Source organism: Tursiops truncatus, chromosome 8 (genome assembly GCF_011762595.2).
Source record: "Tursiops truncatus isolate mTurTru1 chromosome 8, mTurTru1.mat.Y, whole genome shotgun sequence".
Lineage (NCBI taxonomy): Eukaryota > Metazoa > Chordata > Mammalia > Artiodactyla > Delphinidae > Tursiops > Tursiops truncatus.
Genome location: NC_047041.1, coordinates 14,628,500 through 14,644,933, shown reverse-complemented (window position 1 = coordinate 14,644,933; position 16,434 = coordinate 14,628,500). Strand labels below are relative to the sequence as shown.

At 49.0% G+C, this 16,434-nt stretch overlaps 1 protein-coding gene across 4 annotated transcripts in view; it reads left to right on the top strand.

Annotated features, from left to right (window-relative positions):
• TMPRSS4 (transmembrane serine protease 4) overlaps window positions 1-16,434 on the top strand; it is a 37,427-nt gene that overhangs the window by 3,287 nt on the left and 17,706 nt on the right. For 2 of the 4 annotated variants that reach the window (XM_033862007.2, XM_033862006.2), the window contains exons 2-3: window positions 12,895-12,928; window positions 16,243-16,356. In XM_033862007.2, the coding sequence (XP_033717898.1) occupies window positions 12,895-12,928; window positions 16,243-16,356 (148 nt within the window). The remainder of the gene's footprint in view (window positions 1-12,894; window positions 12,929-16,242; window positions 16,357-16,434) is intronic. The other 2 variants (XM_033862011.2, XM_033862010.2) reach the window with 1 other exon arrangement.

Genomic DNA, 16,434 nt, shown 5'->3' with positions numbered 1-16,434 from the left:
AGCTGGGATGGGAGGAGATGGGCCGTGTCAGGCAGAGGGACCAGCTCCCGAGAATGTGGACGTACATCCCCAGGCCCTCTTCCGTCCCCCAGGGCTCTTCACTCCTGCACTTGGGGTGGAGTTCTGTACCTGGCTACTGACACGGTTTAGAAGTCGGGTCTGGTCCATGCCCCCGGGCCTCTCCCTCACCCTTTCCACCTCCCCTCTGTGCAGTTGAGACCCCAGTGGTCATCTGCAGCAAACGCCCTTCACTCCCAGCCTGTGCCCTTGACGAGGACTAAGAAAATCTGAGGAGCTGAACATGGGAAGTGCGGAGAGACTAGTCCAGGGCAGAGAGGAAAAATGGAAGCAACGAAAAACAGGGCTCAGGAACTCTGCACAAACTTTCTGAAGCCCCAGAACTAACGCAGGACAGCAGGAAACAAATGCTCTCAGGCCTGAACCTCTTGGCGGGCCTCACAGATCTCCCAGGCAGCTCTCCTCCCCTCAGCCTTCCTTCTTGATCAGATGAAAACATCTGCCTCTGTAAAGCACCTCAAATGCCCAAGCAATGATTCCCCCAGACAGTGATTCCCCAAAACCTGAAATGCGTTCATCTGCCACATTCTCTTATAAACCTGTTGCCACAAGACTATGAGCTTCTAGAGGAGGGTCTGTGTCTTTTCCATCTTTTTAGCCCCAAACCTAGCACAGGGCCTGGCACGGAATAGGCACTTGATAAACATTTGTGAATGAAGGACAAATAAATGACCAAAGACTGGAACCCCCATAATGAGTGGTTCTGACACTGAAAACAAGATTAGCCAAGTCTGATTGAAAAAGATACCAGATGCTACTGGAGCTGTTACCAAGCTGCTTGCATCCCAGACAGGGCTGGGGTGAGGCCTGAGCCCACCTGGAAACCCCAGCAATGGGAAAGAGAGAGAGTCGGAGCAGAACCAACACGGCAATCCCCCTGTGACGTGCTTAACTCCACCTCGCAGCCCGCAGCTCTGACTGTCAGGATTGCAGTAGAGAAATTCGTAAACAAGACTCAGAACCGGGACACCTCTCCCCCACCCCTCCCTCCGGGAGCAGCTTCCAGCTTCCTGGCATGATCCGCATGCAAGCGGAAACTCTCACAGGGTAGCAGGTGAAAGAAATACTTGAGGAAGAGGGCGAGAGACTGAGTTGGCACCCGTTCGGGGATGGGCACCCATCCAGGGATGGCAGCAGTGTCTTCCGTCACAAAATGTTCTGCATATCCGTCTGGCCGGGCTCTGCCTGCTGACGTGTCTGATGCTTTAGGCATTTCCTGCAGTCTTAATTTCTTCCTTTATAATATGCATGCATTCATTCAGCGTGTGTTTCCTGAGCATATGCTATGCGCTGGCTAGACACAGTGGGAAAGTCAGAGAAAAATACCCAAAATCGAAGCCCTCGGTCCCATATGCTCCATGGATGGAAGAGAGGCAGGGGAGACTACTTCCCCCCACCCCAGGCAGAGCAGGGCACTCGTTCACCCATGGATGTGAAACAGAAAGGGGGCAACGTAGCTGAGGTCACCCCACTTCACCGTCATCCCATTCCCACCCTGACACTGGGACTTCACTCATGATCACACCTCCGCTCCTCAGAGAGCAGGGTTCTGTCAGGCTGTCGGGAGGACCTGCCCTGGTGAGGAGGAATCACTGATGGGCTAAAAGAGAATAATGACAACAGCAGCCATGTCTCACCTCCACCCAAACCCAGCAAGCACAGCATTCTGTGGTCTGAGAAGCACATTCACATCCAGAATCTCCCTGAATCTTACCCACAACTCTCTGAGATACAGTGATCCTCCTCGTACAGATGAGGGGACTGAGACTCAAAGGGCTCAAGTGACGTGAGAAGGGTCACTCAGCCAACAGGAATCAGGATCAGACTCTAAGCTCTGGGATTTGGGGATTAAGTGCCCTGCTTTTCCTTCACGCCCTCCATCTCCTCTAAGATGTGGACCCATAAGACCTGAACTTGAACTAGAACAAGAACTTAAGCTAGCAAGGACCAGGGGACCCCACTTTCCTATCTAGAAGCTGATAGATTTTATGATAAAGGATGCATTTAGGGAAGACTGCATCAGCCGGGGCGATCAAGTGGAAGAAAGACAATGTCATTTCTGCAAGGAGACTGCATCTCTCGCTAATCTACTAAAGGTCACTAAGGAGGAAAAAAAACACATGGACACAGGAAACCAGTGGACATAATTAACTTAGACTTTCAAGAAGACCAAGAAAAAGTTTCATGCCTGATGCTGCTTAGGAGAAAAAAAGACTCAAGTTACCATGAGATCACTAAGGATAGAAAATCGATTTAAAGAGAGAATGTTATGAGTAAATCAGGCCTAGGACTAGTCTCACCCGTAGTTAACAGCAAGCTCTTCAGAATCACAGGCCCTAAAGAAAGGAGATCGTCCAGATAAGTGGTTCCCCAAAATTTGGTTCAGCCTCAGAGCCCTTTGGCCCTGAAATCTAATGTAGAACCCCATGTGGAAAACAGAGAAAACCAGAGCTGCAGTGTTTGAAAGGACTGTGACCCCCCAGCCATTCCTGCCCTCTCTCCCTCCCAACACTACGGCAACCTCTGGGGGCTCTACCAAATCCCCCCAGGATGCCATAGAGCCCTTGTCTGGCCTTGCCTTTGTCTACTGTGGAAATTTCCTTCACGATCCAGCTTCTACTCACAGCTCTTCTGTGGCTTAAAACAATCCTCCCCTTGCCAAGAGAAAGCCATCTTTCTGTAATTTCCCCACTCATCCTCAGCATGCTTTTTGCCTTCACCTTGAGATGGCCCTACACATTTCAAAGGACCACACTTGGAATACCCTGAATCTTCACTTCTCTGGCTTGCATCCCCCACGCTTTGTTCATAGAGAGATCACACATGTCACATGACATCACTTTGGGTCCCCTAACTGCTCTGGTCACTCTCGGCACCCTAGTCCTTCAATTCCTTTCCTGAAGTCAGAGCCCTTGACCTAATGAAACCACAAAATAGCTACCATTTGCTTGGTTCCTACTACACATATGCTAGGCCCTCTACTAGGCTCTTTCTCATTAAGAATTAATGATCTTTTAGTATCTATTATGTCAAGCACTTGCTAGGCTCTGTATTGATACTGTTATTAATTATTAATTAAAATAATACAACATGTACTCCATGGACACGAGGACTTTGCCTACTGGTTCACTGCTGTATATTCAGTCCCAGAATAGTGCCTTACTGAATGGACAAAGTATGATTATTGTTGTTGTTGTTATTATTAATATTTATTGCATTCCTACTACGGAACAGGCAATGTGCTATATGCGGTACATACTTTGGTCTCATTAAGAGGAAGACATTGAAATTCTGTCTCTCTGTCTCTGTCTCTGCCTCTCTCTCTCTCTCACACACACACAAAATTGAGGCTCCCAGGGGTTAAATAACTTGCCTGAGGCTCGTGCTTCATCCAGTATAAAACACAGCCTCCCCTAGCAATTTGCAGCCCAGCACAGAAAAACTTCACCAGGTGTTCCCAGAGTTATGTGAGTGGGCAGGAAAGTGGCAAAGGAGCTTCGGGTTCTACAACTACAAAGTAACAGATGCAGAGCCGTCACGGAAGCAGCCCTGAGGCACTATTTACAGGATCGCGAGTTCGGAGTTCACAGGCAGAGATCCCGAAATCACTACAGACTTTGGCCAGGAGGGGGCAGTCCTTTGCTGCAGCCGCCAAACCAGCCCACTAGCGGCTGGTTCTCTGGCAGCAACCGGAACAAAAGAGAATGCTCTGGTCCAGCCCTGTGCAGACCCACCTGCAGAGCCTCCTCCAGCGCTGTGGGGGATCCTGCGCCCCAAGCCTCTGGGGTATGAGAGGGGATGAACTTTCACGTGCTAAACTCCTCTGCATGTCAAAGCACCGAACCACGTGCATCGTCCCTGTTAACCCTCACCAACAACCCTGTGAAATAGATCATATTCTCCCCGTCTTACAGATGAGGAAACTGAGACTCAAAAAAATTAAGTAACATGCCCAGGACCACATAGCTGGTAAGGGGAAGAGCTGGCTTCAGGCCAGTGCTCCTGACTCAGCGCCCAGGGGGTACAGAAGCAGGGACACCCCCCTCTGACCAGAGCATCTGAGACCCCTCAGACCACAAACACCAACCGAGGGAGACCATGAGCAAGTCTGTACAATCATGAGAGGACCAGATGGGTTTCCTGTGGGCTTGAAAAGGTGCATCGTAACTAGCAGGTAAAGCACCTGACAGAACCTTTATCGCTGTCTGGTTTTATCAGTTTTATCACACCGAAGTCCCAAAGGAGAAAACTGGGTCCAGGAGATGTTAAATGATTTACCTAAGGTAAATAATAGCGAAAAAAAAACAGCTCCACAGAGAAACAGAAGAGTCAGACTTTATAATACCAAGTCCTTCTTTCCTCCCCGTGATTTCTCTCCCGGTTAAAGTTTAAAGGACAATTCAGGACAAGCAAAGGGGAGTATGATTTTTCAAAGGCAATGTAAACTTTGTGGGGTTCTTTCACAAACCTCAGGCTGCATCACAGATGGCCGTTCCCTAGTTCAGATAAATGGCAAGGTTTAGAGAACCCTGCCAAGCTCTAAGATCCACCAACTCTTCCCAAAGGCAAACCCCCTAAGGGTCCCAGTCAGTCTAGGCGTCCTGACTCCTGATGGCTTTTCTGTCCCCTTCAGCCATTGCGCAGTCGTTGCATTCAGGTGTGCAAAACTGGGGGCACCTTCCTTCCCATCAGATCCTGCAGGGAAGGGAAGGTGGGCTGGATGGACACACTGTCCTGGGGCAGAGAGAAAACTGAATAAAGTAGAACTGTTGAGAGAACTCAGAGAGGCTGCAGAGACCCAAGGATGGCCCTCAGGTGGGATTTGTAGGAGCGACAGGTAACAGCAGCATCACCTAGAGACAAGGGCTCTGCATTGGGGAACCAGGGCTTCCTTCAGTTTGACTCAACCCAACAGGCATGTACGAATACCTCACTCCTGCCCTTTACAACATCTTGCCATGTGACCTGGGGAGAGCTAGCACAACGCCTCTGTGTCTCAGTTTCCCCATTTGTAGAACAGGAATTGTTCCATCCTCGCCCTCTCCCCTGGCCCTACCTGGAGTTGAGAGCCGCGCCTGAATACAAAAGCAGATTCTTAAACGACAGCAGCTGAACAGCAGGCTGTCAGCAGGATAACGAAGGCCACCTGACACCTCCCTTCCGCCCCAGGCCCTGCCCCAGAGCCATTATACGCTGGGACAGGGCCAAGGTACTCAGCTCAAATTGCCAACAGGTCAGCACCTATGTGGCTTAGCACAAGGCAAAACCATTTTGCCTTGTTTTGGCTTAGAACAAGGCAAAATGGTTTCTAATGCAGCAGCCGAGGCTGAGGCTGGTCCAAAGGAAAATGTGCTGCCGATAGGACAACTCAGCACAAGGCAGATTGAGTGAGGATGTTTCCAGAGGCTCCTCCGCGCCAGGGCTTGGATACCCACCTGCGCGTGGCCCGGACTGGGGGGATCTGCCTGGAGACAGGCTAACAATTCAGAAGGCCCTTGAACGCCAGCATGATTTGTCATCTCTGAGAGCCTTCCACGCACTCAGGGCTACTGCATCACAGCCAGGCTTGTCTCAGGAAACTCACACCCTCCTCTCTTGACTCGTGATCCCCCAGCCCTCACTTCACGTCCCCTCTCATCACCTTACCTGTCATAGCTGAGGCACCCAAGAGAGAGGGTACTTGCTCCAACCTGGCAAAGGCATCAGCCTGCAGATGGAGAGGACATAGCAGCTTGCCGTCAGGTTGGGGGTGGGATGCAGGTACAGGGGTCAGGACAGTGTGAGGTCCCTCAGAGCAGCCCCTGAGCACCTGAGGCAGCCGAAGGCTGAGCCCCACTCTGCAAGCTGACTGGAAGCAGCCTCTGGGTCCCCTGGCTCACCCAGAGATCTTTCCCCACCCCCTCCCTGGGGTTTTCCTCCCTGCTATGTCACCAGCCTTAGCAACCTAGCTGCCACCTGCCAGAGCCACAGAGGTCCTGTATATCCCATCACCTAGCAACAGCAGCATCCCTGCTCTACGTTTTCCCAGAGAGACCATGGGAAGCCAGGGCTTTAGACCCCATGGGAGCCTGAAGCTGCCACAGGCCAGATCAGGACCAGAAAGCCCCTTTCTGTAGGTCCCTGCTTTTCTCCCTTCTTCTACACCCCAATCATCCCAGCTCTGCCCCTACCAACTTCTTTCCGGAATAAGGAATGCAGAGTCAGCATTGTGGAGCAGAAGAGAGAAATAAGGCCCCAGGGGCAGGGTGCTTGGCAAAGAAAGCAGACAAAGAAGCTGGGCAGGTTTTCTGTTCCTTTGGCCTCTGTGAGCATTTGCCTCTTCATTGCCTCATTATTAGCCTGGTGGTACCCATTTCATTGTGTGGTTAGTAACCTCTTATCTGCTTCATCATCTCTGAGAGTTCCCAATTACCCAAAGGGAACTTGAGGCACAGAGAGGTTGAGGAGCATGCCCAACGCCACCCAGCACGTGAGAAGGCAGGGCAAGATGAGGACTCATACTCCCCCGGCTGGGTCTTTGTCTTCTCTGCAGTACACTTAATCCTCACCCCCATTTAAAAACAAGGGCTGCTTTATGTTTGAGTCATCGTCTCTGAGCTGGAAGGAAAACAGTTGAGATATTCATCTGTGATTTGGAGCTGAGCTAAACCCAACCAGGAGTTTCTCAGGATCTAAAACAGCAGGGGCTGGGCTTCCCTGGTGGCGCAGTGGTTAAGAATCCACCTGCCAACACAGGGGATGTGGGTTCGAGCCCTGGTCCGGGAAGATCTCACATGCCGCGGAGCAACTAAGCCCGTGCGCCACAACTACTGGATCTGCGCTCTAGGGCCCGCGAGCCACAACTACTGAAGCCCACACACCTAGAGCCCGTGCTCCGCAGCAAGAGAAGCCACCGCAATGAGAAGCCCACGCACCACAACGAAGAGTAGCCCCCGCTCGCTGCAACTAGAGAAAGCCCGCTCACAGCAATGAAGACTCAAAGCAGCCAAAAATAAATAAATAAAATAAAATAAATTTATAAATAAATAAATAATAAAACAGCAGGGGCTGAGGGTAATTGGTAAATAAAGGAAGGAGAAGCAGGTGAGAAAGGTGCAAAGCTAATGGAAGAGAGGGAAGAAGGAGTACTAATATCAATAAAGCCCCTACTAGGTGCCAACCAGGGCAGTAGGCCCTTTCCTCAATAGTCTGGGAGGAAGGGCTTCTTACCCTTGTTCATGGACGATCTAGCAGATTCAGGAACCAAGCAGAGTTGGGTCTGCCTTCAGACTGAGGAAGGGCTGGGAAGATGCTGGGGGTAATTTCTGCATGTTGACTGCATGCTAATTATATGCAACTAGATTTCACTGCAGGGGAGCAGAGAATCAGAAGGACCCAGTACCAGCTGATGCCGACCAGACAGGTCCCTGAAACAGTGGGGAAATGAAAACAACTGTCCACCAAGTCCAAAAGGCTGGCCCCAAGGGCTGGATCTGTTACTCACTTGCTCTGGGGCCATGGAGACCACTCAATCTATAGGAGTCTCAGTCTTCTCTTGTGTAAAGTGGGGATAATTTCTCAGGGTTGTTGTGAGAGTAGTTAATCCTCAGAGCATTCATGAAAGACATAGAACAGTAGCCAACTGCAGAATTAATTTTTCTGCCTCCACATTTGGAGTTTGGATTAATGTCTTTCTGCCATCAGTGGCCAACTGCGAAACAGGGAAAGAAGATTCTCTGAGTGAATCAGAAAATGGGTGGGTGTTTTTCAACTAACTAACTTCCACCCACCCACCCCACCTCCCACCTCGTCCAGCTCGGGCCATCCTGGGCTCTGGGGCCCCAGGTATTCTTGCCCTTTCATTTGACTCCAGACAGTAGGCGCCTCGTTCCTGGATGAGCCCTGGGTCGGGCACCGGTGGGGCTGGCCCCATGAGTCAGGGCTCTGACGCAAACTGAATCAACAGAGCAGACGGGCCTGACCCAGCCAGTGGCCCCGACCAAAAGGAGAAGGCCAACACCTCTGCGTGCCCTGGGGTGTGGCCTAGGCTGTGGCAGTTGTGGCCAGGGGCTGAGTTCAAGCTGGGGATAAACAGAGACACCTCCAACAAAGCAGAAGGAGGCACAGCTGGTCTTTGTTGGCCTCTCAGCCCTCTTCCCTCCATCAACTACAGGGCAAAACATTTCCCCTGTCTGGCTGGTTTTCTCTCTACTCCAGAGACCCTTTCAGCCTTGCACACTGTGATCCGGAAGGGACCCACCACAGTGTTGGGGGTGGGTCAGATGGCAGAACCTTACCTGGTAGCCACATCTCTCAGCCTCCCTCCCTCCTTCCCGCAGCTCAGGATTGATTCTGGACTGAAAGGCGACGCAGCTGCTGGGAGTCCCTATCTTTATCCTGTTCAGGAAAGTCATTGGCATTGATGATACTCAGCTGCCACTCGTAGGCCTAAAACGCACCCAACTCCCTACGCATTATCCCCGATGCCCTTGACTTTCAGCAGCTCCCCTTCCCAGAATTTTAGCAACTCTTCATCTCTGATCTCTGTGCTGGAGACTTTTGTCAGAGAGGCTTCAAGAAAAGCCAAAGGGCTTCCCTGGTGGCGCAGTGGTTAAGAGTCCACCTGCCGATGCAGGGGCACGGCTTCGTGCCCCGGTCCGGGAAGATCCCACGTGCCGCGGAGCGGCTGGGCCCGTGAGCCATGGCCGCTGAGCCTGCGCGTCCGGAGCCTGTGCTCCACTACGGGAGAGGCCACGGCAGTGAGAGGCCCGCATACTGCAAAAAAAAAAAAAAAGAAAAGCCGAAGAGTGGGCCACTAAATGGAAGAAGTCAGGCAGCATAAGAGTGAGAACAAAGCAGCAGGAGGATGGCAGTTGGAGCCTCAAACCCCTCAGCAGAACCAGGCGGCTGCTTTTTTATTTTCTCTTTGACCCTCAGGTGCACGGCCCTGGATAAATCATAATCACTGATTTATGGCATTTTTCACTATTGGTCCAGGCGGGGCTCCCTATAACTCACCACCTAGTTACACAGTTTCAGCAACGCAATAAGCCTCCATAAACCCACCACCCAAAACCAAAGCTGGAATCTAACAATAACCTACATCTAACCAGGAGATCCCCTTGCTGAGGTAGGTGGGCGAGTCCTTTTTGTTTATCAATTCAACAAACCTTGATTGTACGCCTTCTATAGGCCAGAGATGGTGCTAGAATCATCCTGAATTCCATGTTCACCATTTCTTTGCTTTTTTGTAATAAAAAAGATTCTGTGTTAGATGAAATCTTCCGGGACTTAATTCTTCCTTTAATATGAAATCGCTCACGCTGTTCATATTACTTTGTGGCACCGCAGTTCATGTGTTTTGACTGCAGCATAATATTCCATTGTGTGAATTACCTCAGTCAGTGTCTTCAAGGCTGGCCTGGGATTGAACCCTGAAACTACAATATTTTCCTTAATTTTTTCATTCAACAAAGATTTATTAAATACCCACTGTGTACCAGGTATTGTAGGAGACACCAGGGGTGCAGTAATGACCAAGATATTCGCAGCCTCTATCATTCTATCTTGCAGGGTTTTTTCCTCATTCTCTTTTGTTTTCAAAAAGGTATGGATTGTTTTTTCTGTTTAATAACCACTACTCAACTGATAGCGATTGAAAACATATTAGCCAGGGGTACTAGGGTCACTTCAGTTCAGAGATGAGGAATCCAAGGCCCCAGAAAATACAGACCGAAAGCCTCTCTTGTTCCCTCTGTCTCTCAGCTTCTAGCACAGTTCCAGACCCATCAAAGGCGAACAGTCAATATTTGCTGAAAACTAAACAAAGAGACTTACCCTACCTACTTCAACCAGTGCAGACATGTGTGTGCAGGCAGAGTCCGTAAGAAAGAATGAATTGACAGGGGATTGGCCACTAATTGGACGTCCTTGATACCCCTCCAACCTGCCCCTCCTGTAGCCTTCCACATCTCAGCAAATACCCTCTTGCTTGTTCACTAAAAACCCACAAGCATCCAATCTATGGGCGAGGCCTATTGCCTTTGTCTTCGAAGCAGAGTTGAATCTTCCCACCGCCCATCTATTCATCCCGCCTTGCTATAGCCACAGCAATCTCCATTCTGTTCCTCCAACACCAAGCTTGTTTCTGCCTGCCTGGCTACTTCCTGTCATTTAAGTCTCAGGCCAGAGGCCCTCCCTAACCTGACCCCTTCCCTAGACCTCCCATTTTAAGCATCCAGCCAGGCGCTGTCTCCCATCACCCATGTTACTCTCTGCATAGCACCCATCACTCTCTGGGTTTATCTGTTGACGACCTGGCCTCTCCTACGCTCCCCCTGACTCCCCCACCCCAGGATACAGTATCTTGAGGGCAGGGCCTCACCTGTCTTGTTTGGGCACTTCTCCCATCCTTGCTGTAATTATTTCTCATTTGTCTTTGAATCCACAGCTCCCAGAGCAGTGCCTGGTACAACATAGACACTCTAAAATATCTGTTTGATACTTAACTATTGAATGCTACCCACTCTGGTTATCAGACGAGCGTCAATTCTTTTCACCTTTGTATTTGACTGAGTTAGACAAAAGGGCTTTGTAAACTGCTATGCGCCAATTGTGTACAGATTACTGTTGGTAAGATTATCACCTGGCTCTGTAGCTACCGCAACAGACTCTCCAGAATCGTTCTCATCTTCATCCTGGAAGTAGTTCCCTATCCAGGCCCTGGTGATGGTGGAGGAGAGACGGCCCGGAAGGAACTACAGTGCAGAGCCCCGAGTTCAGTTCAGTGTAGCAATCATTTACTGGGCCTTTACTAGGTACAAGCCGGATGCAAAGCACTGAAGGCACAAAGGCAATAAGAAATAGAGACCACCCGACGGGAGAGTGCTAGAATAGAGCTCTGTGCCAAATGCCCGGGGGCACAGGACGGAAGGGCCAGGAAGAGAGTTCTCTCTGTGAACCAGGCACTTTCCACCAGATATCGCATCTCATCCTCACAGGAGCACTTTGAAGTAGGTGTCATTTTCCCCACTCTACGAGGGGAGGGGAAACCTGAAGCTCAGAGAGGTTAAGTATCTTGCCCAAAGGCTCCCAGTTAATAGGAGGCACAGCTCGAATTCCAACTCAGCCCCTGCAGAGCCTGGCCTCGCCCAGCCCAGGGACTCCAGGTCCTATGCCAGACGAGGAAAGGAAAGAAAGAGAGTTCATGGGAGGCAGGAGAGCAGGAACTTAGGCAGCACCCTTCCCTAAGCTCTGCCTTGCAGGAAAGGGTGCAAGTACTTTGCATGAGAGCCTTTGTGTGCGGGCTCCTGTGTGTGCCCCTATGTGGCTGTGTGTATGCTGAGTGCACGTGTAGTGGTGCAAATGAGTGGAAGAACAGAGCCTCGTGTGCATCTGTGTATGTGTATTCACGATGACCTAAGACTACACTCACAGAAATACCTTAGTGTCCTGGTAGTTTTTTGTTTTTGTCTGTTTGTTCTATTAGGTATAACATATGTTCAGTAAAGTACTCAAATCTAAAGTATACCACTCAATGAATTTTTACACACGTACACCCCCATGTAACCAACACCTAGATCAAGATCTAGTTTTCCAACATTCCAGAAGGCTCCCTTGTGCTCCTTCAAATAACCCCCAGTATAATCACTATCCTGACTTCTATCACCATGGATTAACTTTACCTTTGAATCATATATATGAAATAATACTCTTCTGTGTCTAGTTTCTTTTTTTCATTATTATGTCTCTGAGATTCGTCCGTGTGTCATTGCATTTCACACTAGTTTATTCTTGTCTATTGCTGAATTATATTCCATTATATGAATACACCACAATTTATTCCGTCAGTGATTGACTTTGGGGTTTTTCCAATTTTTAGCTATTACGGATGAAGCTAGTATGAAGATGCATGTACAGGTGTTTTGCTGGACAGATGTACCCATTTCTCTTGGCCCTAATTCCTGGTCATAGAATCATAGAATACTGAGACTTCCCTGGTGGTCCAGTGGTTAAGACTCCGAGCTCCCAATGCAGGGGGCCCGGGTTCGATCCCTGGTCAGAGAACTAGATCCCACATGCCGCAACTAAAGGATCCCGCATGCCGCAACACAGATCCTGCACGTGACAACAAAGATCCCACGTGCCTCAAGTAACACCTGGTGCAGCCAAATTAAAAACAACAACAACAAAAAAAAAACAAAGAATCATAGAAGAGTCATATGTTTAGCTTTAGTAGATTCAGCCAAACCTTTTTCCAAAATATTTGTACCAATTTACACTCTTAGCAGCAGTGTCTGAGATTTCCAGTTGCCCCACATCCTCAACAGCACTTAGTATTGTCAGGCTTTTAAATTTTAACCATTCAGGTGTCTCTGTAGAGATAGCTCATTGTGGTCTGAATTTACATTGGCCTGATGAGTGATGACGTCAAGCATCTTTTGGCACTTGACTGGCCATGGAAGTATCCCCTTTGGTGAAGTGCCCGTTCAAGTTTTTACAGAACTACAGTATCTATCAAAGTAGGCGAATAATTGACAAAAACAGACAGGAGAGCAGAACCATCTTAAGAAACTCAGCAATACACAAAACAGCCCAGCAGCCAGCTGTTTTTCAATTGCTAACTAGCTGCTACAATTAGTAAACCTGCTGTACCAGGTAATTTAGATGAATAACTGAATTTTATATTTTAAACCAATTATTTAGATATCATAGAGCCCCCCACCTTAGACTCAGCAGGGAGAAGGGAATGCAGATAAGAGCCCTTTCCTGGGCTCTTAGCCCCAGACTGAGAGGTTCCCTCACTCAACTCACTGACTGTTTTTCCTTCAATTACAGGATCCCAACAGCGATCAACCCCTGAACAGCCTTGGTAAGCTCAGGTCTGGCTTTCCTTTGTCTATCGCAGTCTCACTCAGTTACCAAGTAGATACTAGACCCCTCTTGCATGGTCCTCACCACCACCTCCAAGTGCTAAATGCTACGGGAGACATCCATCCACCATTCAACAAACATGTATCAAGCGTCATCTCCAGGATTCATTCTAGAAGTGGGAGGCATGGTCTCTGGGGAAATAGAACTATCAAACCTAAAACGCCAACAGCAGTGATTTTCTAATTCATTCATTCAGTTACTTACTCTCTCATCCCTTCAACAGTACTGTGAGTGCCTGCACGGGGTAGGCCCTGGGCTGGACACGGGACTACAGCAGTAAATACGACAGCCAAAGTCCCTGCCCTCATGGAGTTTACAGTCTGACCGTGCTGCCAGGGAACAAGCTGGACAAAGGTGTTTTCACTGGTAGAATAGAAAATGGCAGTGTTTGCCTGACTTACCAGAGAAAAATAATTTAATAGATGAAGTATTCCCAAATATAGGGGGTTATTTTCCTCCTGTTCCATTTTTTTAAACCATTGATACCTATGCCTGACAACCTGGATCAGCAAAACAAGTGAGCAGAGACAAATTAAATATGACAGCTTCATAAGGAGATGACCAATCCCACTTACTTTGACGGCTTATTTATTTCAGGGTCACAAGTTAATAAAGATCACAAACGATATAATCTTCAGCAGGTAAAACAATGCCTAGTTTCTACTTTGGAATTTAATATATCAATATTCTGTGGTGTCCCCAAAGAATACTAGACATACAAGGGCTCCACCACCTGAGTAAGCCTGGGAACAGCCAAACCAGAAAACAATTAAGGGAGCTCGGGAGGGAGAAATCAGTGCCAAGTGAAGATTCTGAGGTTAAGAATGATTACAGGTTGTGCAAGGACCAGGGAGTGAAACGGCTCATGTGGAAATGGGGCTGGCGGACTAGCAGTGGGAAGTCCATTTGGCTGGGAGAGGGAAGCCAAATTACACCGCCTTTGAAAGCCCAGAGAAGAGGGTGATTCAGATAAGGAAGTCATGGGGAGCCCTTGAGGGTTCTGGAGCAGAGACGTTATGGGATGAGAGCAATATGTCTGTCTGGCAGCATTGGGCAGGACAAGCTGGAGGAAGGAACAGTGGCAGGCAAGGAGGCTCTTCATAGCTCAGCAGGTTGGTTAACTTTATAAACAACAAACTTTATAGACAGTAAACCAAGAAAACCCTTCGCTTCCTGATGATGTTCTCCATGAGAACATCAGAGAGGCAGAGACATTGGGCCCTGGACAAGGGAACTCATCAAAGGACTCCCAATAAGTCATTCACTTCTGGGAAAACAAGCCAACCTTGTATCCCCAGAGGTAGGTGGTCAATGAAGAAATCATGCATGAATGAATGAACAGAATGTCTCCATGTCCATGGCCGCAGGAAAGAGGACAGTGCTGAACACTCACTGCTGGAACTTAAAAAACAATATCATTAATAACCTACTCTGTTGCCAGGTCCTGATAATAACAGGCAATACCACCCCACATCTTTAGGGCCAGAGCTCTGTGTCTGAGGTTTAACCTTTCCCTATTGAGGAAACATAGAGTTTCCTACGTTTTCCCTATCAACACATCCAATGATATCCGCACTTATTGGGCACCAGTCTCTGGCAGGGTGCCATTCTCTGCTTTTGAACAGCTGAGGAAAGAGAGACAGAAACATAACTAGCCAACATTCCAGACAGAATAAAATGAGACCTGTAAGAAAGGTGGAAGGGATGTGCTGAAGAGAACAAGCAAAGAGCAAATCGTTTACTCATCTGACACATATTTCTTGAGTTCCTACTAGGGGCCAGGCACTGTTCTAGGCACCAGGGACTCAGCAGTGAACAAAACAGACAAAAATCCCCATCTTCCTGGAGACTTCATTTCAGGCAGGGTTGGGAGGGGCTAGATGATATACAAAATATGTAAAATATACAGTACATTAGAGGTGATAAATGCTTTGAAAAAATAAAACAGGGAAGGAGGATAGGAAACATTGGAAGATTGAATTTTAAATAGGGAGGTCAAAGAAGGCCTCAGTAAGAAAGTGACATCTGAAGAACAATTTGATGGAGGTAAAGGAGAAAGCCATGTGCAGATGAGGGGGAGGAGAGCTGGCCTATTGCTTTCCAGGGATTCTCAGGGTTGCTATAATTCCTGCCCTAGTTCTCCCTGGAGAAGTCCCCGTGGCACCTCCCCAGCTTATTGCCTGCAAGGAGAGGGGACACCAAAGAGCCTATCCCTGATACTTTGTGAGAATTTAACCTTTTAAAGCCTTGCCATGTTCCATCTCCTTGGACAGCCACGTGAAGTGGACAATATAGCTATTATTGCCTCTGTTTTAGACATCAGTAGGTCCCTCCTGGTCTCCGGAACCCCAGACTCTTGCTCTAGTCCATCTCCTCCCTGATGAAAGAGTCATAGTTCTAAATATTAATGTGATCATAGCTCTCTGCTGCTTAAAAGCTTTCCATGGTCCCTCACTGCCCTACAGGATAAAATCCAAACCCCTTAGCATGATAGTCAAGACTCTCCACAAGCTGACTTTGCCAGCCCAGCTTCCACAACATGCTTTCACCCACCTTACATCCCAGGCACACCAGCAGCTCACAGCTCCCAACACCCAGGGCTTCACCAAGCTGGACCCACTCCTCCCTCTCCCATCTCCACCTAGAAAGGCCCATTTAAGTGCCTTGATGGTGTCTGGTGGTAACGGCAATTATGTCCCTGTTTGCCTCTTCCCCCAAATTGGAATCTCCTTAAAGACAGGACCTTTCTAGGGACTGGCTGTGTGTTGAACTGAGTTAGAGATGAAGGCCATTAGGTCGCCTTCATTCACAAGTATTTATTAAGCTTCCACTAAGCACATACTGTGCTGGCAGCCCCTGCCCTCCTGGAGCTTATAGTTTAATCAAAAGACAAGTCAGGAAAGAGGATACATGATAGTAAAGGCAAAGGGTACGTGCCTCTCCTGGGACAGATGCAGGTTAGACTGGACAGGATGAAACATCCTAGAGCAGGCTGTCAAGACAAAGAGAAGGTGCCATGGACTAGAGGAACACCTGTGAAAGATGGACAAGCCTGGGTAAGTGAAAGGAGGGGGACGGCCCTATGCTGAGGAAGCTAAGCCTAGTCTGCAGAAATAACCCCAGCATCAACCAAAACGGTCCCCAAAGTTTTCCTGGGCTCTGCACCAGGGGCTAGAGGGCGGGGAAGCTGTGGGCCTTAGCAGGGGGTGGCCTCCGAGTACTGACTGCAGGCTCTTCCCCTCCCCCTCACAGATGTCACCCCCCTGCGCAAATCCCGCACCTCCCTGGAGACCTTCAGAAAGGTGGGGATCCCCATCATCGCAGCGTTGGTGAGCCTGCTGACCATCATAGCCGTGGCTGTCCTCAGTAAGTGGCAGCCCTCACCCCGGCCCCCATGCTGCCTTACTGCCCCCCCTCCACCCCTACAGCAAGTGGCAGCTCCCA